Source organism: Carcharodon carcharias, chromosome 6 (genome assembly GCF_017639515.1).
Source record: "Carcharodon carcharias isolate sCarCar2 chromosome 6, sCarCar2.pri, whole genome shotgun sequence".
In the NCBI taxonomy this organism is placed as follows: domain Eukaryota; kingdom Metazoa; phylum Chordata; class Chondrichthyes; order Lamniformes; family Lamnidae; genus Carcharodon; species Carcharodon carcharias.
Window position 1 is genome coordinate 46,099,735 of NC_054472.1, and position 26,248 is coordinate 46,125,982.

Sequence of the window (26,248 nt, forward strand, 5' to 3'; positions counted from 1 at the left end):
TAGGACTGATCACACAGGGGCACTTTTCCAGGTTTCAGTACAAATTCCATCAATTAATAATTGATACATTGGTATTCCAAGATAACAATTCCCTGAATCACTTCTTCTGCCAAGATCTCAAGCTGCTTATCCAGCTGAACAATTTCCTCCTCTGGGGAGTGAAATTATGCACTATGTATAACCGGAGAAGGTCATTTTTGGCAGCTTTTAAGAATTATAGAGCACTATGTGCTCCAACCTCTCCAAACAGCAGAATCTTCATTCTCCCAAAATTAGAATGGATACATGAACTTAATTGTATCCATTCTCTACCTCTGTCCAAGGCTTCTCATTAGGACTATCCACCAGGGTGCCGATGAATAGCCTTGGTTCACGGGTAACCATCTATCCAGTCTGTCTGCTCCTTTAAAATGGTGGCATGATAGGCTGCTGCAAAATGATGGTATTGTGGCTGCTACCAAGATATCGCACAAGGCTGTCCCACTTGATGGACACCATTTTCACATTGATGGAATAAAAACTGCTCCATGATGGTCCTTCTCATCTGGACTCTAGGCGCAGTACTTGGTTACTAGACAGGCTATAATCATACCTGATACTACATCTAAACAGGCTGCAGGGTAGCATGTTGCTCCTGGACATGGTGTTCCAATCTCTCTCTCTCTCTCTCTCAAGAGAGAGTCTAACACATGACTAACTGATGTCAGTGGTAAATCATCATCATACATTAACATATCTCATCTATGAATCCTTTATACTACAAAAATATTTTCTGTTCACTCATATCTTGAAGTTGTTGTCAGATGGTCTAGGAATTGGTTTACACCAATGTGAACTGGGTGTAGGGATTGATTCCTGTGTCTCAGGCCTCATTGCAACCAGACGTCTGCTGCAATAAATGCAGCAAAGTAATGCTCCAAAAATACAAATACTAAAAGAAAAAGGAGGAATCAGTCTTCTTGTTTCAATAAACTTTAAGCTATACTCTGTTGTGTAAAATTGTGTCACTCTCATTACAAATGTCAAGTCTTGACAGTTTTGGGGGCAATTCAGTTGTTTTGAGCAAATCATGAGAGTTATGTACTTCTCTTCATAACAGGCTTTTGGCTAATCTCAAGGCCTGCATGGATCATTCTCTACCTTTAAGTAAAATCATTTTGAAATATTTGGATCCATTTGGGACCACAACCTCTCAGTCCTTATAAATTAGGCAACATCAGGGCCTTATTGCTGCACCTACACCACTACATTTGATACACCAAATAAACAATTTGCTTCCTTTCACAGCACTATAGCATAAAAATATGCAGAGAGCAAGCAATGGAAAGAACAAATCTCTATGTTGTGCAATACCATCCTTCATTAGCATTCAGCTGTGAGTATTGAGCTCAAAGAGTGACCAACATATAGAATCATTTCACAGCCAACGGATCAGATCTAAGCTCTGCAGTCCTGCCACATCTAGTCATGAATGGTGGTGGACAATTAAACAACTCACTGGAGGAGGACGCTCCACAAATATCTCCATCCTCAATGATGGGGGAACCCAGCACAGCAGTGCAAAAAAGACTGAAGGATTTGCTACCACCTTCAGCCAGGAGTGCTGAGTGGATGATCCATCTCGGCCTCCTCCGGAGGTCCCCAGCATCACCGATGCCAGTCTTCAGCCAATTCAATTCACTCCATGTGATATCAAGAAATGGCTGAAGGCACTGAATATAGCAAAGGTTATGGGCCATGAGAACATTCCGGCAATAATACTGAAGACGTATACTCCAAGATGAGCTGCACCTTTAGCCAAGTTGTTCCAGTACACCTACAACACTGCCACCTATCCAGCAATGTGGAAAATATGTCCTGTACACAAAAAACAGGACAAATCTAAACTGGCTAATTACCACTCTATCAGTCTACACTCTCGATCATCAACAACGTGATGGGAGAGATCTTCAACAATGCTATCAAGAGGCACTTAATTAGCAATAACCTGCTCACTGACACTCAGTTTGGGTTCCGCCAGGGCTACTCAGTTCCTGACCTCATTACACCTTGGTTCAAACATGGACAAAAGAGTTGAACTGAAGCAACCTATGCTAATATGCAGCAAGACCTGGACAACATTCAGGCTTGAGCTGATAAAGTGGCAAGTAACATTTGCGCCACACAAGTGTGGGGCAATGACAATCTCCAACAAGAGAGAGTTCAACCATCTCCCCTTAACATTCAATGGCATTACCATTGCCAAATCCATTATCAACATCCTTACCATTACCCAGAAACTGAAATGGATCAGTCATATAAACACTGTGGCTATAAGAGCAGATCAGAGGCTGGGAACTCTGCAGAAAGTAATTCACCTCCTGACTCTCCAAAGCTTGCCCACCGTCTACAAGGCACAAGTAAGTAATGTGATGGAATACTCTCCACTTGCCTGGATGAGTGCAGCTCCAACAACACTCAAGAAGCTTGATATCATCTGGGACAAAGGAGCCCACTTCACTGGAACCTCAACCACCACATTCAACATCTACTCCCTCCACCACTGAAGCGCAGTGGCAGCAGTGTGTACCATCTACAAGAAGCACTGTAGCAACTCACCAAGGCTCCTTTGATAATATCTTCCAAACACATGACTACTACCATCTAGAAGGACAAGGGCAGCAGATACATGGGAACACCACACCAAGACACTCATCATACTGACTTGGAAATATATCGCCGTTCTTTCACTGTTGCTGGGTCAAAATCCTGGAATTCCCTCCCTGACAGCACTGTGGTGTTCCTACACCACATGGACTGTAGCAGCTTGTCACCACCCTCTCAAGGGTAATGAGGGATGGGTAATAAAACTGCTGGCCTAGCCAGTGACAAACACATGCCATAAAAGAATTTTTAAAAATAACCCTACAGGAACAGCAGTGTATGTGTAAACTTGGAGTCTTCTAGGAATAATTGTTTAGACATGGGTAAATAAGATGGGCTTCATCCCTATTTAACTAGTGAAGGCCAGTCTAAATGGAATAAAATTTTGAACGTTTTAGCTCTGATTCATCAAATCACTTTATATTTCATTGTTTACTTCAAATACTTAGCCATATTAAAAATAAACGTTATAATTTGTTATTGTAATACTTCTTTTAATTCTTATATATATATATATATATATATATAAAATGAATCTTTTGTAAAGCTGGAGCTAAAAACATCATCCAATTAAATTGAATGAAAAGCTATTTTGGGCAGTTAATTATTCATTTGGCTTGTTGCTCATAGTGAGATGTGGCACTTGTGGATTTGCACCCGATCACATACCTGGACAGCAGCAGCTTGCCACGAAGTTGCAAATCAGCAGCACAGTCATCTGAAAAGCAGTTTCTTTCAAAAACAGTCTGTAAAATGAAGAAGAATTTCAGGGTCAGTCAGGCTACATACTGAGAGCAATGTGTTGCACTGATTGGAATTGTGCTGAAACGTGAAAATCATTACAAGAATAAAATAAACCATACATCCTGATTATATTTTGTGTCTAAGGCAGTCCTAATTTTCACCTCTTTGCCCCTATTTCCTCTCCCCTCACATCTCAACTATTAGTGCTGTAGAAGTGTAAAATGTTTTGTTTAAAAACAGGTTTTGCCATCGGCAGTCAACAATTTCAAATGCACTGACCTATCAATTAATCATGTTCTTTCAGCCAATCCAATCTTATCATTAATTCATCTTTTTCTTCTCACTCTAGCTGCAATCTTGCCCAGACTACTTTACTCTCTCTCTAGTCATGCATGGCCTTATCCAGTCTTCCATTTAGAATAGGTTAAATATCTAATTTAACAGATTAGAATAGTGGAACTCACAATTAGAGATGTACATGACATTGTAGTCAAACACTTTTACTTTTATATTATTGTGTAGGCTCTTTTAGATTGAATATACTTGTACCTAGAGGCCTGTAGGATAAACAGCAGAGCCTGTATCAAAATTAATTTTTAGACTGAATATAATCTTGCAGGGCATTTGGCGAGGAGAGTAACCCATGTAACTATGGTGTTCTGGTAATTTTGCAGTCTCTCAGCCAACTTACTGAGCAAAATAAGTAATCCTAAAACCAGCACTTTATTCAGTTATGGGTTTCTAGCACTCAATGTAATTAAAACGTGACGGTCCTTGCAACTGAAATATGTTGGCTTACTCTTCGCAAAATCTTAGAAATGCCTTTTTTTTTGCTTGGAAACATGTACAACTCCAATATGCCTGAACAAGATGGGAATTTCATTTTAAATATTCTGAAATCATAGGCGGCATTTTAACCCGTCAGGTTGGGCGGATTTCTGTGCAGGTGATAAGTAAAACATCTGAAACTGCCAGTATGTTGGGAAGCGGGCAGGCGCATGTCAACTTCTACCTTTAACCCAAGCGCGTTCTTCAGCGTTCAGGAAAGTACCGTGAGACATGCAGCTCTGCCATTCAAACATATTCATTAATCGATAGCTGCTCTTTTAACCCAGGGTTCTGACTTCTGTGCACATGGGTTTCCCATGTTTCATGGAACTTGCCAGGAAAAACAAGGTGAAAGAACAGCAGGAATTCATGGGGTTGAGAAAGCAAATAGGCAAGAACACTCTAAATACTGAGATGTGTCACCTGCTACCTTGCTGAAGTGAAAAGCTTTTGCTCACCAAATTAGTTCTGAGAGTGTGTGTTAATTGCTTTGGATGTAATTTTGAATACTTTAAGGTCATTTCACTACCTTGAACCAGGTGGGCACACATTGCCAGGGAAGATAAGGACACAACTGTGCTTACTTTCTTTGCATCCATCTCCTTCCAGGGAGCTATCAGTTGAATCTCACGATCTGCTGCCCAGAAGTGCATTTCACAGGTGAGGATGCCACGTTTGCAAAGATGCACTTCTCTACTGATTGTTATGGACAAGGGACAAATGATATATTTTCTCCCTTTTATCCCTACCTCTCAACTAACTGCAACAATGTGTGTTTTAAATACGTGTTGTGACTTACAAGAACAGACACAAGACAGGTTTTCTCTTAGGTTTAAGTTAAAAGAATTAACATTTATTTTCTCAATACCCAAAATGTAAATGCAATAGCACTCACTCACTCGTTTACAGGAGTCCTTCACATATAAGAAAAGCTGATTAAAAATGTGTAGCATGCACTTAGTAACATTGGGCAGGATTTCCCGGTCAGCAAGCGGGGACTCCCGCTCGCTGAAGCGGGATGATGTCGGGCAGAACTCCCGACGTCACCCTGCTTCATTTCAATTTTCAGGTTGGCGGGGGCTCAGCCAAATCAGCTGTGCGCCCGCCGACCTGTCAATGGCCTATTGAGGCCATTGACAAAGTACTTAATGTAATTAATGGACCGGCCTGTCCAACCTTAAGGTTGGCGGGCAGGCCGGGAGCCCTGGCGGGCTTCATAAAAAGCATGAAACCTCATCCACGGGGCGGGATGAAGTTTCATGTCGGCTCTTAAAAATTTAATAAAAACGTAACTAAAAGTGATGGACATGTCCCAACTCATGTGAGAGTGTCACATGAGGGGACATGTCAGGGAAATTTCATTTTTCTATTTTTAACATTTTTAAATGTGGAGCTGATCTCCCTGAGGCAGCACTTGCCTTCAGGAAGATGAGTGTGCTCTTTCATGCGCATGTGCAAAAGAATGCACTCTCAGCTCAGGGAAGCCCCCCCTGCCCGCACAGGGATTGCAACTGGCCCGCCCACGTGAAATGGCGGCACACCCCCGATCAAGGGCAGCGATCGGAGGCGTGCCTCCACGCATCCGCTCCTGAACTTGCCCACCGACTGGGGGGAAATTCTGCCCATTGACTTTTTGGACTCTTTCAGAAATCTATCAGCTCTTGAGATGGTAGTTGGAAACATTGCAGACATGAGGGTTCTCTTGAGGTTCATTGAAGACAATAGAGGCTAGAAGTTTCTGGCAATGAATTTACAGTGGCTTACCTCTGGCAACAACAGATCTATGGCTTTTTTCCTGTCAAAGTACTAGTTGACTCTCTGTAGTGAAAATATAATCTGCAGGTAAAGAACTCTACCTGTGGGTGATTTGCTAGGAAGGGTTCTTCCTTTTTCTGAATGAGATGTATTCCCTCTGCAGTCTTCGTATCCCAGGTCTACTCAAGATGTAAATTATTAAGGTGTCACTTACCAAAAGCTAGTTTCTGTCAAGTGACCACAGTATCAGTGTTTCCATTGTCCACTCAAATAGTTTGATAGGCTAAGTACTTGTCACAAAATGGGGAATGTTTGATATCTCCATCAACATTTCTGTTGTGAATAGCTTCCAAATATCTTTATTTGCATTTCCATTTCCATGAGGTTGGCAATTCTATGGAGAGGAGCAGTCATCAGTACCTGGAAAGTCATTTGCATTTTAAGCGACTTCCCAGAGGCATGCCCAGACATGAGTCAGTCTCTGTGTCTACACAGTGTCCATCCCGTCAAGGTAAATTGTCCACTTTCGTTCTGCTTTTAAAAGTAAAGTTAATTTTCTATATAAATCTATGAGCAAATTATACATGATAAAGCCAGTCAGGATAAGTAAGTGCTCAAACTGCTCTACTGGCTTCTCACAGGTCCAGGGAGTTGTCAATTGCACAGATGTGGAAATCAAGGACCCACTCCCCCTCTGCAGATCAACCAGGAGTCTTCATTGACTGAAAGAGATTCCACCCTATCAGATGCCGAAGAGTCATATGGATTCGAAACGTTAACTCTGTTTCTCTCTCCAAGATGCTGCCAGACCTGCTGAGATTTTCCAGCATTTTCTGTTTTTATTCCACCCTATCAGTGTTCAGCTGGTCTATAACCACGGAAAGAATATCAGTCATTTCTGTGCAAGATTCCTAGGGAGCTGCACGTTTCATTCAACTACACCAGTCACGTCTCCTTGAGATATTCACACTCCGAAGCAGAGTTAGCAGATGGCTCCTTGGAGACAAGGGCTATCCTCTGAAAATGTGGCTGATGACACCTGTACAGAGCCCAAGCACTGATGCCAGGGAAATTACAACTGAAGCTATAGGAGTGCCAGAGTTGTTACTGAACAAACAATCAGTCTGCTAAAGTGACAGTTCAGGTGCCTGGACGAATCAAGAATGCCCTTCAGCATGCAGCAGCCAGAATGATAATGGTCTGCTGCGCCAGGATTGGAGAGACCAGTGCTCTCTGATGGAGTCTCTCCACTGCTGGACCAATTTCCAACTCCAGATCACCAGTGATGTGTGATTCACCATCTGAAAACCCATGTATCTGCCTTGCCAGCATCACCATTCGGAGCTTGGAGAGCGCGTAAGAGTCCTGTGAAGATACATCCTTAGAGTGAGTGAGCTCTGGAAGAGTCTTTGTTCTCCTTATACACCACCTCCTGAAAGGACACTTGTAGAAGATGAAAGACAAGAATTAGAACTGAGAATGTGAGAGGGTTCTAAGTCATTATTGTGCAGGTGGCCAAATTTCAGTGTCTGCTGACATCAAGTCAAAATGGGTATGTAGGTCATGATGTTATATTTAATTCTGTCACCAGATAGCTGGGAGTCCACCCCCATCCCCATGCAATGGCCAGGTATGTCAAGACTCAATTATCTCCATCACCTACAGCTGTCAAGGTGGATGGAGATGACAGGAGAGCCACCTCCAGTTTTCTACCTCCCCCTGGCGTTCTGTGCCTCTTCTCCTGCAAGGAGAGAAAGAAGAGACATATGACTGCAAACTGTGGAATATTTTGAGAGGACGGAAGGAGAACATTTGGGGAGAGTCACTGTGTGGGAAGGGTGTGACATTGCATTAAGATGAGGATGATCATCAGTGGTGGCTGGTCTGATGGGGATGTGAGAAGGTGCCTCACCAGAGAGGGATGGTTGGACCCTCAAGGCATGTTGGTCTGAGGAGTGATGTGTAGGAGAAAGCTGGGAAAGGCACAGTGAGGGGATCTGTGCTTGAATGTGCTGTGCCACTCACCTCTCCTGCCCTGATCAGATCACTGAACCTCATGCGACACTCAGGATCAAGGCACTACATTCCTGTTGCAGGTCTCCTCTGCTTACTTTCGGAGTCTACCTTCTTTCTCACATCTGTGAGAAATAGAATCTCCTTGCAGGCTCTTCCATCTCCAAAGACTCATTGGAGAAGTATGATGGTGCCTCATTGACCCTCCATCTATGCAGGGCTGGCTCTGCAAAAACGCATGTTTCAATTCTCTTTCTCACAGAGTCCCTTTAAATAATGCAGCTCAAAGAGACTGATGTGGGCTGTCATCAAGCCCACCCGCCCGTCCTAATTGTCCAGGAAACCTGGAAGTCAGATACAAATGTAATGACTGTGTTAACAAACCACTAACAAGTGCGCTGCTAAAACTTCCGAGTTCCTAAACTGCTGTCAGGTTCCCTTTCTGTGAGTGGGTCTGAAGGCTAAAATTCAGCCTTATACATTTAAAACTCCATCTTTATAATTCTAAGGCCTCCCATTGTCTGGCATTGGTTATTCCCAGTTGCAATGGGTTTTCCCAGTTCTTGCTGGGGCCATTAGGTGGAGCAGCACACCCTGGCATCTGCTGTGAAAAAAACCAGCCGAACGAATCAGCAGGAAGATTAATGGAAGGGCCAGCCTTGAAAATCTGTGGCTTAGCAAGGGCTGAAGGAAGCATTAGAAAAGCTGAAGTCTGGGCCAATCCTAAAGGAAGCTGTGGAAAAGTCCACAATTTGCCCAGCCCTCAAGGAGGCTGTGGAAAAGCTAAGAGCCATCTGTGGAAATGCTCAAAAATGATGATATCATACACTACTTCAGGCAAAGAATGTTGTTTCCAAACTTCATAAACATTCTCAGTGTGAAAACACCACTTCTCACATTCTGGCTAAATGTACCACACCAAATAACTCATTGATCACATCACTTTTGACATAATATGGCTGGTCAGTAGATAAAAACAGAGCATGTTACTGAAGAAATCTCATCTGGGACATCTTTCATATAAACTTTATTTGTTCATGCTTGACTGAGACAAACCTTGTTGGCCCTTTTCACAATGATTCTTTTTTTCTTTGGTTCAAGACTTGTTTTACTGTAATAGTTCAAATGTGGCAGCATATCTACAATTGGTCCTCAAATCCCCAGAGAAATTAACATGAGAAGATTTCTTGTGGAGACACTCAGCAGGACATCTGAGTAATCACTGCCTTCTTGTGTTTGGGGTCAAGATCCTTATTAGGGGGCAGAGTTGGCAAACAGAAGCCTGACTTAACTTACTAAAGGCTAGAAAAACCTTTTCAGCTTTCAAACAAAATAGATTCACAGGGCAGATTTCCACAAAGTGTGGTAGCGGGCAGGAAAAAGGACAATTTACTGCCAGCCACAATGGTGGCTTTTCGTGCCGTATCGTCCCATTCTCGGCGCGTCCTGCTTCATTAATAATGCATTCCCGGGAAACAGGCCAGATCACTGATGGGGTGGCCTCTCATTCTCCTGCTCCACTGTCACCTCAGGCCTTCAGAAATCATTTAAAGAGTGCCCCTGCACAGAGGTCTCTCTAAGGGATCAGAAGCTGCTGCAAAGTCATGGCTGCCAAATTCAGGAACATGCTGCCCCCAAGTTTAGCGATGCCTCTCTTGGGCACCTACTGGATGCAGTGGAGGCCCGCCATGAAGTACTCTACCCTGTCCTGGGTGAAGACCAGCAAGCAAGGTCACTAATCCAGCATGGTGGAAAAGTGGCAGCAGTGGTCAGCGCCAATGCCCTGCAAAAGAGGGCAGCCACCCTGTGCCGAAAGAGGATGAATGATCTCCTCCGTTCTGCCAGAGTAAGTCACTCTTCTCATCACTCTCAATTCACACACTCGCAAACCCATCACACCTCCACAGGGTCCTCACTCACTGCCAGGTTCAGGGGACATCACCATTCACTCCCTCATACATACCCTTATCTGCCCTTTGGAATCATGTCCTCATCCCATCCATGGTACCACTAACCACCCACACATGCCAGGCATCCTTATCATCTGGCCTGGGAGGCATCCTGCTTTCACTCTCTCCATCTGTATTCATGCAGGACAAGCTGGCACACAAGTGGAAGAGGTCACAGACTGGTGGAAGAATGCCTGATATCAAGGTCCTCACAGACTTTGAATATAGAGCCACCCAGCTGGCTGGTGATGATCTGGTCTGTTCCTGTGCTGATAGTGAGGTGGGCAGTGAACAACCAAGTGAGGATCCAGCACTACAACATCCATCAGACAACCAGGCTGTGAGTCAGTTCCCCTGTTCCGCAATCCTCTGCCGTGCTCCTTGCTTTTGCAAGCACATCTGGGAAACAGATGAGGGGGTCCATGACCCAGGTCCTCGACTAAAGCCCCAAAGGTAGAAGAATCTGATGACACCCTTATTGAAGACTCACCACAAGTGCTCACCCATGCCCTCCATCAGCGCAGACACACACCTCGTTGGGACTAGGTTCTAGAGTAGCCTCGGGGTCACAATCTGGTGAGCACATCGCACAGTCTCATCCACAGCAGGCAGCAGCAGTGACTTCCCAGGTTTTCGGCATTCGGAGGACTGCTGGAGACCAGAAATCTACCAAGTCCAAGTCAGATGAGGAGAGTCTGGAGTCGGTCATACCTCAGCTGCTGGAGCTGCAAAAGGCAAGCTCGGGAACATCAAGAAGGGATGTCCACTGTGCTCCTCAGATTGCAAGTCATGATGGAGGGGTTCATCCGCCTTTGGGTTGAGGTGATAGCGCCGGCATGCCAATGCACTGAAGTCAACACTGGTAGGATGGCGGCCGCCATGGAGACCTTGGCCCAGACATCGTTCCTGCACTGCTGCATGGGCTGACGCCGTCGCTGGCCACCAGCAGTGTCGATGCAAGAGGGGTGTGGGGCAGCTCAATCTCACTCCAGGTGCCCCTTCCCCTCAAGAAGTCAGCCAGGGGCCTTCGGGCACCCATAGAGAGGATCAGCAGGTGCACACCGTGGGGCCATCCACCCAGGTGACTCCCGGAGTGTCTGGCCCATCCGAATCCCATCTTCCTGTGGTCCCCTGCAGCTCCAGCTCAACAGGCTGAGGAGGGTGCACCTGGCCCACAGCAGGACCCCGAAAACAACCAGGGGCCCTCCAGGTTTCGGCCCTCCAGATGATGCCCACCAAGATAATCACAAGCAGGCTATAGCGGTTAGCAGGCTGCTTCTACTTCCACTGTGAATGCACAGAGATTGGTGAACTACAGGCAGAGGTTGGCAAATGGAATTATGATATTATTCCAAAGAAGGGCAAGACTGGGCGTTAAATATTCCTGGCAACAAGGTGTTTAGGAGAGACAGGAAAGGAAGATACATGGTTAAGAATGTTAAGAAGATGTAGTTGCACACCCTGGGCACAGGTGTTAATCACTTGTACATAATGTTCACTGTTGTCAATAAACTCCCAAGAATGTCTCCCTGCCTATGGCTCCTTGTTCTGATGAGCGATGTTCCTGTCACTCAGATGTGAAACCCTGGTTCCTGCACAAAATAAAGTCAGGTGTCTCAGTCGAGGGCTTCTTCCCTATGCATTGTGTAACCTTCAGACTAAAATGATGGTCTGGTTTCACACTCACTAGACACATTACCGATGCCTGCATCCGCGATGGTGCTCGTCATTGCTGCCAGAATGTCATGGGCAGGCGTCACAAAATTCCATTATTCTCTCAGTGTGCTCTCAGCATCTTTGAGGTGGGTTAAAGGCAAAATACTGTGAATGCTGCAAATCTGAAACAAAAATAAAAAATGCTGGAAAAACTCATCAGGTTCAACAGCATCTGTGGAGAGAAAGACAGAGTTAATGTTTTGAGCCTGTTAACAGAGCTCTGCAGCCCTGCAGTTTTCAGAGCTCTGAAGAAGAGTCATCCAGACATTAACTCTGTCTTTCTCCCAGGTGGGCTTCTCTTCATCTCTTCAGCATCTGTGACTGTTGATAGTGTGCTTCTGAAAGGGTCAAGTGCTGAAGGCGGGCAAAGGGTCAGGTCCATTTAAAGTTTCATGGCTGCCTCTCCATGATACTCAGGGAGTATCCATGACTCCTACATCCTTAGCAGGTCTCAGATCCCTGACATCTTCCAGGATCCAGAGAGGTTGCAGTGCTGGCTCCTCAGGGACAAGTGCAGCGGCCTCAAACTGCAGCAGAGCAATGGTAAAACGAGGCTCAAGCCATGACCTGAACTTTGGTGGAGCAAATGATAGGCATTTTGAAAATGGAGGTTCCGGTACCTCGACAGGTCCAATGGAGCACTACAATACAGGCCTCAGACAGTGTGGCGCATCATCGCCATGAAGCGCACTACACATTGGCCATCTAAGTGGCGGCCAGCGCTCTCCTGCATGTGTGAAGGGGCCTTCAGACTTAACCAAGAGAGATTCTTAGGACACATATGTTAACCCATGCGTCCCTCTCTTTGATCCTGAAGGAGGAGAACGTCAAAATCTTGGAGCCTGGTGATTTTGTGGTATGCCTCATGGCTTACAGGGAGAAGAGAAGAAGAGGACAGCAGAGGCGCCTGGCTCAGCAAAGGGAGGAGAACTCCCTCAAGCTGAAGGGGCGGCAGGGCCTGCTGTGCATGCAGCTGAAGATCCAGAGCGCAAGCTAGCTGCCCTCAGCCAGATAGGAGTCAGACATTCACAGAGGCTATGCGAAGATCTATGGAGTGTCCTCATGCATGTTGTCATCATTCTCCTGGAATCGAGCGACTATTAGGGCCTCCGCTGTGTCTCCATGACATGAGCCTGAGCACTGAGGGTATGTGTGCTACCATCAGGCACACGAGTCAAGGTTCTCAGGTGCAAGCTGAGGATGTCAGGACTGTCCTCACCGCATTTTATCATCATCTTCCACAAATCTTGCGACTATGAGGGCCTCCCAGGCACGCCTGCCTCAACTGGCCAGTGCGATGGCCTCATCGCCAGCATCCTCGCCTTCCAGAACCTCATCACCATCATTCCCTTCAACGTCCTCCTCATTGGAAGAGACGTGCTGCTCTTTCATCTTCTCCTCAGCCAGGTCCTCCCCCCATTGCAGTGCATAGCATGCAGCGAGCGACGATGATGCGCCACACTGTCTGAGGCCTGTATTGTAGTGCTCCACTGGATCTGTCGAGGTACCGGAACCTCCATTTTCAAAATGCCTATCATTTGCTCCACCAAAGTCCAGGTCATGGCTTGAGCCTCGTTATACCATTGCTCTCTGCAGTTTGAGGCCGCTGCACTTAACCCTGAGGAGCCAGCACTGCAACCTCTCTGGACCCTGGAAAATGTCAGGGATCTGAGACCTGCTAAGGATGTAAGAGTCATGGATACTCCCTGAGAACTGTAGAATGCGTTTGTGGTGGTTGCACACCAGCTGATCATTCAGTGAGTGGAAGCCCTTGCGGTTGGTGTGGTTGACTGCTTGTTACCACGGAGATCTAAGCGCCATTTGAGTGCAGTCGATGGCACCCTGCACCTGTGGGAAACCTGAGGTCTGTGCAAATCCCAGCGCTCTTGCTTCCTGGCTTTCCTGATCCTGGCCAAAATGCACAAAGTTCTGAGCCTTCACGAAGATGGCATCCGTGACTTCCTGGATATAGTTGTGCATTTAGGATTACAAGATCCTGCACAGGTCACCTGTGAAGCCCTGGAAGGAGCCACTGGCATAAACATTGAGCATCATGGTCACTTTCACGGTCACTGGCAGTGGATGCCCTCAATGTCTCCATGGTACCAAATCCTGCAGCAGGTGGCATATGTGATTGACCAGTTGCCTAGACATGTGCAGTCTTCGACGACACTGGTTCTCAGTCATCTGCAGGAATGACAAGCACCATCTATAGACCCTGGCTCTACCAAGGCACCTACGAGCAATGGCTCAATATGGATCTTCAGCTGCATGCACAGCAGGCCCTGCCGCCCCTTCAGCTTGAGGGAGTTCTCCTCCCTTTGCTGAGCCAGGCGCCTCTGCTGTCCTCTTCTTCTCTTCTCCCTGTAAGCCATGAGGCATACCACAAAATCACCAGGCTCCAGGATTTTGACATTCTCCTCCTTCAGGATCAAAGAGAGGGACGCATGGGTTAGCATATGTGTCCTAAGAATCTTTCTTGGTTAAGTCTGAAGGCCCCTTCACGCATGCAGGAGAGCGCTGGCCACCACTTAGATGGCCAATGTGTAGTGCGCTTCATGGCTGTACGAAACCCCACCCACCTCCGCCCTACTCCACTTGACCGATTGGTGGCAGCTTCGACCACTGAACTGCATGTTATGCTCTCAGCTCAGACGCAGGTGTTCTCCTAACCCACAATGCAAGGCTGCACTGTTAGCTTGAACCATAATGGATACTGGTCCAAACCTTAATAAAGATATTGCAAGGGGCTGTTATCGCCTCCTCCAGTGACTGCTCCATGGCCACCTTTATCCAACTTTCCCAATCGGCAAATTGTTCTGGTACCCCCTAAAATGAACATTAATTTGCAGTCTATGCTCAAAGGGTGAAAAGTTCTGGAGCATTTGGTGGCACATTCATGCTTTTGCGTTGTTTGAGTGGGCAGAAAAGCTTCAGAGGCCTTACTCCAAGCAGGTAATGGAGCTGCAGCTGAATGGTCTCAGCTGCGGGAAGAATACTCACTTTTGACAAGCTTTTCCAAGTGCGTGGCCACTTCCTTCAACCCCTCACCACCCCGCCATGTGCTTGTTACTTCCTTCAGTCTGTGTTGCCTTGCCCTGCACCATGGCCTAACCCACATGGAGTCCTTGCCCCAGCACCACACTGAAAGCCAGCTGGAAAAATGCGACTTGTCTGTGCTCCTCCCTGAATGCACTTCCTTGATGGCTTACAGGCGATGCTCACGAGGGCTGTGTAAGGTTGTCTGCATTCACCTCCGAGTTCCCCTCAAAGTTTAGGTCGCCAGGTGAATGTCTCTTATGTACAGGTGTGAAACACGTCGATGTGCAATCATGCCAACGTAACTGGATGATCTACTATGGGGTGATGATTCAGGCGAACAGGACTTAGAATTAGATGCAAATGCGGCAGCTGGAAACGCAGCCTGCAATTGATGGGCGGAGCAGACCATCGCAAACTGGTTTCACAATGGGATAAAACCAATTTTTGGCCTTTTCGCCATATTGCTCCCCCCGCAGCCTGCCACGACGCCCAACGTTAATGGGGCTGGAAAATTCTGGCCATAGAATCAATATCATGACTGCACAGAAGACGGCCATTCAGCCCAATGTGTCCAAATACTGTGGAGCTATCCAATCAGTCCTATTCTCCCCTCCAACCCTGTAGCCCTATAAAGTTTACTTTTCTCAAGTATCCATTCAATTTCCTTTTGAAATCATTCACCATCTCAACTTCTACCACCCTCGTAGGCAGAGTTCCCCAGGCCATCACCGCTTGTACTATAAAAAAAAAGTTCTTCCTCAATTCCACCTGCACCTCTTGCTCAAAACCTTTTATCTGTGTCACCTGCCATCCTACCCCCACCTGTCACCTTACTCACTTACCACCCTCCCCACCTGCCACCATATCTATCAATCTCAATTTTGAAATTTTCAACCTGCCTAGCTTCAAAAGTTTTTTGGGGGAGAAATTTTCAGATTTTCACTACCTTTTGCATGAATAAGTACTTCCTGATATCAACCCTAAATAAACTAGCTCTAATATAGATGAAACATCAAACATTGGCTCTAGTTGGCTGTGCAACGGCAGGCGAGTTTCCTCGTCTTTACTTGTAATTTCCACTTGCACTATCATACCTGGTGGTGCTCAAGGAGTCTGTCTGTCTCAGCCAATCCCCTAATGCCCAGGATTGGTTCAGAAGTTTTATGTAGCTTCTCCTGCTCTGAAACTTTGCAATTCCAATTACGTTGTATTGTGGCGCAGGGCTGGATAACTGTGTCCAGACTGCAGGAAAGTCAAGTCAAGTACTGGAAATTTAATCAGCCAACATCCTCATTAGTCTATTGCTTGTGTAGTGTTCAATTGTTTTCTGTACAATTATGTAAATCTGTCACTATTGATGCTCACTGTGCTTGATTTGTTAAGCCTGAGCGTGGACTCGGAGAAAAGTAAGCAAACTGTAGAAACTGCTGGAAGCCAGAGTTGAGGCATGGAGTAGGCATTTTACAGTACAGTAAATAAAACCTGCTAGGCAGATAGAAACTAGTGTCATCTCTACACAGTTTTGAGATATAAAATATACAACAAAATGGCTACGAGGATGATGGGAAAAAGTGTAAATTCACCGACTCCTGCATCTTTTAATTCTTCACTGGAGATCCCACACCTTGGGATCAATGGATTTTAGGGTTCAAGACCTACTTGCTCACTACAGGGATGGATAGTCCGGATGTAGCAGTGATCCTCAAGAAGGCAATGCTTGTTCATTGTTTCTGAGTAGAAGGCCAGTGAGTATTCGAGCAACTCACAGAAGACACGTCTACATTTGATACAGTGGTAAGCGCTCTCAAAAAATACTTTGGGCCAAAGTGTGATGATTGAATGATATACATCCTGCCATAGGTGCCATGAAAATTATGAACTCATTAAACAATAAGTGACAGTGTTGCGGCAATTGCCTTCTACATTCAAATTTGGCAAACTAGTGAATGAACAAATTTGTGACCAATTAATTGGAAAGACTTCAATTAACCACAAATTAGGGAATGTCTCCTCAAGGAGGATGTTGATTTAGCACTGGAAATGTCCATGACCTTTGCAGTTCAAATTGAATCCATCATGTTAGATTCAGAGGTTACACAGAAATATAGCCCCAGATTCAGTGTTGCAGACAAAGTTTGTCCAACCAGCTCAAGTGCAAAGAGACGACAGCAGTCTCATCAACATGGGCCTAAATTGTCAGGGTGCTCATCGATTCACAATGCCACATCCAGCTGGTGGGAAATGTATAACTCATGCTTAAAGTGGAACTATTTTGCAAAGTTGTATAGGTCAAAGAAGAAGACGACCTCATTGGTTTGACACGTGGCGGAATCTCTTCTGGAGACTGAGGTATAGCATGTCCATACCATCACAGATGGTAAGGCACTGGGTCATTTTAAGGATTGCTCAGGCCAGATCACGGGCATTTCAATGTTGCTTCTCATCATTGTTGGCACAAAAGTATCTATTCTAAGTGACAAATTCTGCTTTTGATACTTTCCACAACTTTCTCTCAATCCTGCGGCTGATACTCTTCAAATTTATTACTTAACTACTCTGGTTTTGGGAGCAATCACCTTTCCAGTCCGCTACAAAAACGTCACCGTGGACAGGTTCACATTCTATGCAAAGGCAAAAGCCTTACGGAGGTAAACATTTCTGATAGGCATGGATTCAAACCTGAGGACCCCAAAAGCACACATTAACTTGATTGATAATGCAGACTATACACACCGGTATCCTTCCATGATTACTTGATTTGCAGAGATTAAGGGATACTCTCTGGCTCCTCGTGTTGACACATCAATTCTGCCAGTTTTGCAAAACTTGAGATGGTCACCTGAGATTGAATTTCTAGGGTACAGAGTGACAGCAGCTGGTGTAAAGCCTACACACGAGCCAGTCATATGCTTCTGACCCCGTCTAATGTGATGTTCCTCTGTACTATCAACTTTATCATAAATTCATTCCTAAGTATGCAAAGGTCATGGAGCCTCTTCGGAAGCAACTGCGTAAAGATACACAATGGAAATGGACAATCGCACAGCAAACAGCATTTGATACACTAAAGGTGAAGATAGCATCTCTGCTACTCCTCACCATTTTAACCCACATGCAAGAATGTATGGTACAACAGATGCAACAGGAAATGCAATTGGAGCTGTACTCTCACAGTACATTGAAAGAAGCAAATGACCAATTCTTTATGCATCACGTCCATTGTCAGAAACTGAGTGCAAATACTCTCCTGGAGAGTACGAAGCACCAACCTGCATTCAAGCTTGTGAATATTGACACGTCTCTATGGTAGAAAGTTCACTGTCCAAGTTCTCTAAGAGCAGAATTTTTAGGTCGGCATGAGGACGCGCGCCTGACATCATCCCACGCTCGTGCGATATTTCAGTGGGCGGGTGCACGCAAAGGTTGGAAGCACACCCGCCGACAATTAAAGTTGTTAAAGTTCCAATTGTCCCCGATTTTCATGGTCCGTCCAACTTTATGGCTGGCGGGTGGACGAACCTGCCAGGCAGACTTTGCATTTTTGATGAAACCTCATCCAAGGGCGGGATGAGGTTTCCATTATTAAATAAAAAAATTAAAATATATGGACAGAATTTTCATCATGTATATGTTCAGGTGACTGATTGTGATGCATAGACATTTATTTCTGGATTTTAAAACCTTTATTTATTGGTTTTAAAGTCTTCAGCTCCTTGAGGCAGCTCTCTGCCTTCAGGGAGCTTTCATTCAGCGCTCGCCCATGCCTATGTCAGCACCTGCCTTCCTTCGCCCCCATCCCGGCAGTGCTGAGCATTTCAGCATGTGCTTCACACTGGCTGGCCATTAATTGATCGCGGGCGGCGGTCCGTTCCCGGCCCACCGATCACGCCCACGTGCCGACTCAAAAATCCTGCCCTAAGTGTTGACTAGATTATTAGCCACCTGGGGTCAAAATACTTCTTCAGAGAGCTCTTCTTGAGGGCTGTTTTTTGGTTTTCAGGGTCCCCGTTTCCATTCTCACTAACTCCTTTATTTGGTGATGTAGTCATTACCTTCTGTTTTTGTGTTGACATGTGGGTCATTCAGACTCACACAGAAGCAGATTAAGAAGAATTCATCAATCTCCTCAATAATTATCACACCACCATTAAGCTTCAAGCCACAACACAGGATGAAAGCATTAATTTCCTAGACATGATAGTATTTATATTGACAAGAAAATAACAGGCAACATTTCTTTTTCAGAATAACTAGCACACACTTCTACACACAAAAAGCCATCACTGTAAACATGCCTTCTGTATTGTATTTGTACATGTACAAACGTGGAAGATTTTAACCAGGAGTTACTACTCTTTCTATTGCTTTACAGATCTTAATCTCAGATTTCAATTTAACAATTAATCTAACATTGATATTGATCTCACATCAATTTCAGTTTGCAGAAGAGAGTTCCAAACTTCTACCACCCTTTGTGTGAGAAAGTGTTTCCTAATTTCACCCCGAAAGATCTGGTTCTCATTTTTGGATTATTCTCCCTTGTCCTAGGCTGCCCTAAATTAAATGATCATTTACTCATTACATTTTCTTCATTCCAACAATGACTACACTTCCAAAGTATTTCATTGACTGTAAAGCACTTTGGGGTGTTCTAAGGTCATAAAAAGCACTATATAAATGCAGGTTGTTCAATACTATAGGCAAAATGCTTGCATGTTTGTCTCTAATACAGTCACTGCCTCTCAAGTAATTCAAAGTATGTGAAACTCTGAGATGTAAGCATACATAAATGTGAATCTTTCTTATGAAATAAAACAGTTCAGTATTAAATTATCAAATTAACAGTGTTCATTACAAATACAATTTTTTTCTGTACAGTAGCTCTGAACTTTTGCAGCCTTAAGCTAGAAAAGCCACATACATTTGCAAGGAACTGATTACCTCAGTGACTTGGTTTTCCTGGCTCCCTGGCTGAGTATTCCTTTGTTGATAGGTATAAAACTGTTCTCTCTTGCTCACAGCCTCTCCCAAGCGCAGCCGCCTCTTCCCACAGCCTTTCCCCATTGCACCCTCTCCCACCGCCACCAGTCCAGTGCTCAGCCATTCACCTTCCCATTGTTTGCTGCTCCTCCAACCACAGGCTGTTATTCTCCTGTGTTTGCTGCTGATAAGCACACTAGAAACAACCTGTGATTGGAGGAGCAACTCCTCACAGATTTTGTCACTGCCATGTTCGGGGGCGGACTTTCTAGTACAGATATGATAGGCTGAATGGCCTCCTTCTGCACCATTAACAATTCTGTGATTCTGTGCCTTTTCTCTCATTGGTTGCCACCGTGATTGAATTTTCCTGGAGGTTTTGAAGGCTTCCAAAAGATGAATTTGCCCTCCACCCCCTGTATTTTGAACCCTATTAGCCATGCAGGATCTGGTCTTCAACCTCAATGTATGTACAGCTGAGCATATCGTCTCATCAGTACAACTTTGAGCTTGAGTACCACACAGGTTCATGCAATTAAGTAGCTGACATGCTTAGCTGTACTATTACTATCGCAGATGGCATTAGCAATAAAACAACTTGCTACATTGAAGACTATGGCTGGGATTTCCAGTTTTGCTTGTGGTGGGAATCGTCGCAGGTGGGACAGAAAATTTAAGGGACCAGCCAAAGCTCCATTGAATTTAGGCGGGAATTTCTGGTCCCTCGAGAATCCCGGCCTATGTGATTGCACTGATCTCACACGCAACTACGAATCTTGTGAATGGGAACTTAGTGCAAGTAAGGACTCAGGCAGGCGAATTTTGGATGTTCTCAAGTTTGTGAGGAGTAGAATGTGGGGAACCAGGCAGGATTGTATTGATATAGAGGTAAGTCTAAAGGTAACATAGTCATGGTTGAGGGCTTCAGCACCAGATGAGCTGATGCAGGTATGGGGTTGAGCAATATTGCAGAGCTGGAAATGGGTGGTCTTGGTGAATGTGCTGAAAGGAGGTTGAAAACTCAACTCGGGGTCAAACATAACACTGAGATTGCAATCAGTCTGATTCAGCCTCAGACAGTTCTAATTCTGTCAGTGCCAGGCCTCCACTCACCCACTGCCAGTGTAAGCCTACACTTGGTAGCTTTCAGGTCTGAGCAAGACTGCTGAGATTGAGAAATGTGTGTAGGAAATCACCTTTATAAATCAGCCTCCTATCACTGAATGAAATAACATATTAGAACTCTAATTCTCACCATACAACCTCTCTGATGATTATTTTCCTCCAACTCCTGATTTCTCCCTTAATTAAAAAACATTGATAAATACTGAGATTCAAACATGATTGCAAACCACCTGCGTTCAAATAGTGCACGGAGTTTTCAAAACAATGCAGTCTATATTGTTCAAAAGTCAGGCAATGTGTACCATGCCGTGCTCCTTGACTCCAGATATTGGTTATTCAGTCATAAAGCAAATTGTTGACAAGCCGCCAGCCCCATAACTGTTAGCCCCAAATCATCGAATGCCAAATCATCAGCCCCAAGCCATCCAGTCCAAAACCCAACAGCCCCCAAATCCCCCAGCACCCAAACCCAACAGCCCCCAAAACCATCCAGCCCCCAAAACCATCCAGCCCCCAAAATCCTCCAGCCCCCAAATCCTCCAGCCCCCAAAATCCTCCAGCCCCCAAAATCCTCCAGCCCCCAAATCCTCCAGCCCCCAAATCCTCCAGCCCCCAAAATCCTCCAGCCCCCAAATCCTCCAGCCCCCAAATCCTCCAGCCCCCCCTCAAATCATCCAGCCCCAAATTTACCCACCCCATAATCATCCAGCCCCCAAATCATGCAACCCCAAATCATCCAGCCTCAAATCCACTAGCACCAAAATCAATAAGCCCTAAATCCTCCAGCCCTAAATCTTCCAACTCAAAAAAGTTCTGCCCCAAATTGGCCAGCCCCAAATCAGCCAGCCTCAAAACCACCAGCTCCAAAATATACAACTCCGAAACAGCCAGTACTAAACAGCTAAGTCCCTCTTTGCAGCCTTTAGTTCTCTTGGAGATTTTGGTATTCTCTGCTTCATTTTTTCACCCATATATCAAAGAATAATTTCTAACTCATTTAAATACTTAATTAGCATAACTGGGTGTCTTAATTCCCCATTGGTACATATTTGCAGACATTATTCATTAAGTACCGAGTATTTTTCCCCATCTGTATAAGGTCTAAAACCTGCCCAAAATTGTTTTGTTTACTTCTTGAAAGTAAAAGCATAATATCCTGGTTCTTTTATAAAATGCTAATGAAATAAATACTTAACTAATGGTGTTGACTTGGACATTCTCTTAATCCACTTAATTGAGCTCGGTCTTGAAAAGCTAATTGCATCACTTCCTGCAGTCTCTATTCCATAAGGTTTAGTAATCTGCTTATTCTGTTCATAACTAACTGCATTAATAAGGATCATCTGAAACAATCATCATGACCATATTGAAGAAATAGCTGGACAACCCTCTCCAAAAACTTAGCTCACTGTAGGTAAATGTGCTCTGCAGTTAGCCTGCACCAGTTGCAGCACAAAACTTGCTACGTGGTTTGTTTTTAGACTGGTAACAAATAAATATCAGAATTCATTTTCCTGAGATGATTAACATAACAAAATTATATAAAGAGTAAAGTTCTCATCACACTGTCCCATCAAATACTCGGAAGGTCAGGTACAGCACAAGGCAGATGTAAATTAAAACTTTGTCTACTCTGAAAAACAAACATACCCAGAGCATGTACAGCAGAGGTTAGTAAAGTTCTCTCTATATTGAAACTCTAGAATCCCAAAACATACCTAGAGATTCCTATAGTTGTTTATAAAGAGCAAATTATCGATTAAAAAGTAATCTTTCAGTCATCCACAATAGTAACTATAGGGCCTGAACTTCCGTGCAGTGGCAAACAGGGTCGGATTGCCATTCCGTTCCTACATTTTTACCTTGAAATCTTTCTGATTCTTTCTCGCCCAACCTTCTGACTTCTTCTTAGCGTATCCATGGACAGTCTATACATAGCCCAGCCAGAACTGGACACATTTTTGCACCTTGTTGTTGAATTCGGCAAGATCTGCAACAGTGCAGGGTTCCTCTAGCGATAGACATTGCAGGAGGTGTTACATAGTCTGTGGCTCAGTTCCACATTCACAAGTTGTTGGGCTGGTTGCATATCCCCATTTGCTTAGTGACACCTTTGAACGACTTACACCAGTCCTAAGTCTGTGAAGGCACTTCCAGGTTGCCCAGTTGCAATTAGCTCCTAGGGGAAGGCTTTCATCCGGTAGAATTTCCATCAATGGCGAGCCGGTCTTTCCACAAGGCGATGCGGGCTTCAGATGGGGTTGATTGTAATGGAACAACACTGTTCATGAAACTCTTCCTTGACTTTAGGTGGCTGGGTGTAGGTGTATGACCATGTAGAGGGTGCCTCTCATCTGATGTTTGACGGAGTCGCTCTTTCTTGCTGGCTACCGTTCTTCTTATATCAGGGGGAGCGATACCTGCCAGGATATATAGGCTATTGGGTTTGTTGGTTTTAAACAACCGGTAATAAGTCAGCAGCTTGCATTCAGAACGGCATCCATCTTCTTAGCATGAGTAAGTCTTTTCCATGCAGGACAGGCGTATTCAGCAGTAGAATAGCAAAGAGCAAGTGCCCTGGTTCGCAATGTTTTTGAGCTTGCTCCCCATTTTGTATTAGTGAGCTTATTCAGGATGTTGTTTCGTGCGCTCACTTTTGCCTTTGTCTTTTCGATGTGGTTCTTGAAGGTGAGGCATCTGTCAAGGGTGACTCCTAAGTAGATAGGGTGCTTGCAATGTGTCAGTGTTGCTCCACACCAGGTTACTTTAAGCTGGCATTTGCTTCACGGTTTCTGAGGTGGAATGCACAAACTTGCGTCTTTGATGGGTTTGCGCGAAGGCGGTTTTCTTCATAGAAGGAACTGTGTAGGGCAGGATGTTCCTGGGGACTTCGGTCGGGGGGCTTTAGAGTTGGATGCAAGGAGGCCACTCCTCCTCTTCATGGCACCGGCTGCTGTAACTCAGGGGGTAGGTTTAAAGGTCCAGACACTATCAAGCCAGGGTTTGTCAGGTAAGTGGTTAGAATTTGGGATTTTGGTGGGGTGTGGGGGGGGTGGTGGTGTTTGGCACTTGGTACTCAGAGGGGTCGGGCCTTCGGGGGAAGGGCCAGACAGTTGGTGGGGGTGGGAGGAGGAGAAGGGGCAGGTCGGGTGGGTTGGACCTCAGAGAGGAGGGATGGGGGATGAGTAGACGGGGGTTGGGTGAATCCAGTGAGGGGGTTTAGTTGGGAGAGGGGTGGGGAGTGCCATGGTGGAGTTAGTTGAGTCCCCTGGGGATTCAAGGGTCTGTGGGGAGTCCCATAGGTCTTTGTGTGGGCCAGTGCAATAGTTACCCAGAAGCTAGAAGTGGTTTTAATTCTTCTAACTTTCTTTGGGTAACTATTGATGTAAGACAGTTGGAACCATCTTAAGTTTGTAACTTAAATTGCATTTTCAGATGGTTCCCAGTGCAGGGCAGTTGACCATCGGAAGTTTGCACTTCTCAGCAATTGCCACGCAATTCTTACCTGGGAACATCTGGGGGGGTGGGACGAGAGCATATCTATGGAGTATCCCCCAGTTACACTTCCCTGGAGCTTGGAAGTTACAACCCAAATACTGGAAAATCTGTATGTGAATTATACTTGACCAACTAGTCCAGAGAGCACAGAATGTCAATCTAAAAGGTTGTTAAGGCCTACTTCAGACAGAGACACTTCAAAGGAACAAATGCAATGCAAAAGGCTGAGCTTTAATCTCCTTTGGTTGTGGAGATAGTGGAGACTGATTATCATCTCAGCAGAAACCATCTCCTGTTGAGTTAGAGTTCAGAATGTGGAAATGATCTGAGTTGAAAGAAAGCAGATTCTGGGTATTTTCCAGGAATACACAAGGTATTAAAAAGCCAGCTGTCAACCTGATCAGTGTGTTCTAGTTCAGGTGTGCTAGTGTGTGCTGTGAAGGTCACAGCAGAAGACCAGCAACTAGACATCCCTGCAGTTTGCAGGTAAAAGTCTTCTTTCTCTCTCTGGCTGAAGGCAAGTTAGCAAAGCCACAGTCAAAAAGGAAACAGGACAACTCCAGCTAACCTGCAGAACCAAGTGTCTCCAAACCAGCTACCCAACTACCAAAGTCAGCTCCACTGGAATCACCCAACTTAATGGCGGCAGCATTTCACCATCTACTCATCACAGACAAGTCAAAGACTGATTTGTATATCTTTTATTAACTTTTATTTTTGAATTCAACTTCTCAGTTCTGAGGTGTGTAGGTGTGTTGCATTTTTATTATTTTTTCTCAGATTTTAGTAACTAATAAACTTACTCTTTCTTTGACTCAAGAAAGCCTGGTTAAATTGGCTCCTTCTAAAGCACAGGAGAGAATTTTTAGCTCAGCAGGCAGGCACGCGCCTGACACAACCGAGTGTAAAATGACACGCGATGACATCGGGCAAGTGTCCCGACATCATCGCGCGATATTTCGGTTGGCATGCGCACGCTGGAGTTGGCAGCGTGCCCGCCAACAATTAAAAGGTCTATTAATTATAAGAAATTTTTTGCTGCCCGTCCAACCTTATGGTTGTCAGGCAGGCGAAAAGGCCAAACAGCCTTTGCATTTTTTAGGAAACCTCATTCACGGGCGGGATGAGGTTTCCAACAGCAAATAAAAATAAAACTTTTAAAATTTAATTAATGACATGTCCCCACTCATATGACAGAGGTACATGAGGGAACATGTTTTATAACATTTCAGAAATCTTTATTTTTTAATCTCCCTGTTCATCTCCCTGATGCAGTTCTGTGCCTCAGGGAGATTTTCAAGCTTGCACTTGCATGCATCCGCGAAGATCACGTTTGCCCTCCCCCCCTTCAACACACAGCCAGCGCTCAGTGCTGCTGCTCACGTTTCATGTTGGGCAGGCCTTAATTAACCCACCAGCGTGTCCCGGGTTGTGGTTGGCTTTCCAATTGCCCCCGCCGAGCTCACCCAATGAGGGAAAAGTCCTCCCCATAAATACATTTAGACTGGGAAAAGGTATTCACGAGGGCAGGGATCCTTTTTAAATTAACCTTGCTGCGACCAACAGAGGGGGTTGAATAAAGAAGGGGAGCCAGCTCATTCCTTGTCATCTAGGAGCACAAGAAAATTGGGGTCCTGTTCGGGAATTGGGAAGTTAACAATTTGGGGTATCTTGTCCGAGGTCATAGCAAATTGGGGGACCTCGCCCAGGCACCGGTCGGAATAAATTCCACGCTGACAAATAATTTAGCCTTGGAGAGGAATTATACAATGGATAGTGTAACTATTCTCCAAATACATTGTGAAAGAAAGATAAATGGGATATCCTATAAACATAAAAGAATCCATCCCCTTATGAAGTCCATTATCCATTTACACAATAACTTAACTGCACTATTATATTTTCTCTGTTGTGAAAGGCACTCAGAAATGTCTCAATTCAATTTAAGACAGGCA

The 26,248-nt window shown here is 45.0% G+C and overlaps 1 protein-coding gene across 1 annotated transcript in view; it reads right to left on the reverse strand.

Annotated features, from left to right (window-relative positions):
• Nucleotides 1-26,248, reverse strand: part of itga9 (integrin, alpha 9) — a 570,745-nt gene that overhangs the window by 212,153 nt on the left and 332,344 nt on the right. Inside the window, exon 17 of the mRNA XM_041190128.1 lies at nt 3,313-3,389. Coding sequence (XP_041046062.1) covers nt 3,313-3,389 — 77 coding nt within the window. The remainder of the gene's footprint in view (nt 1-3,312; nt 3,390-26,248) is intronic.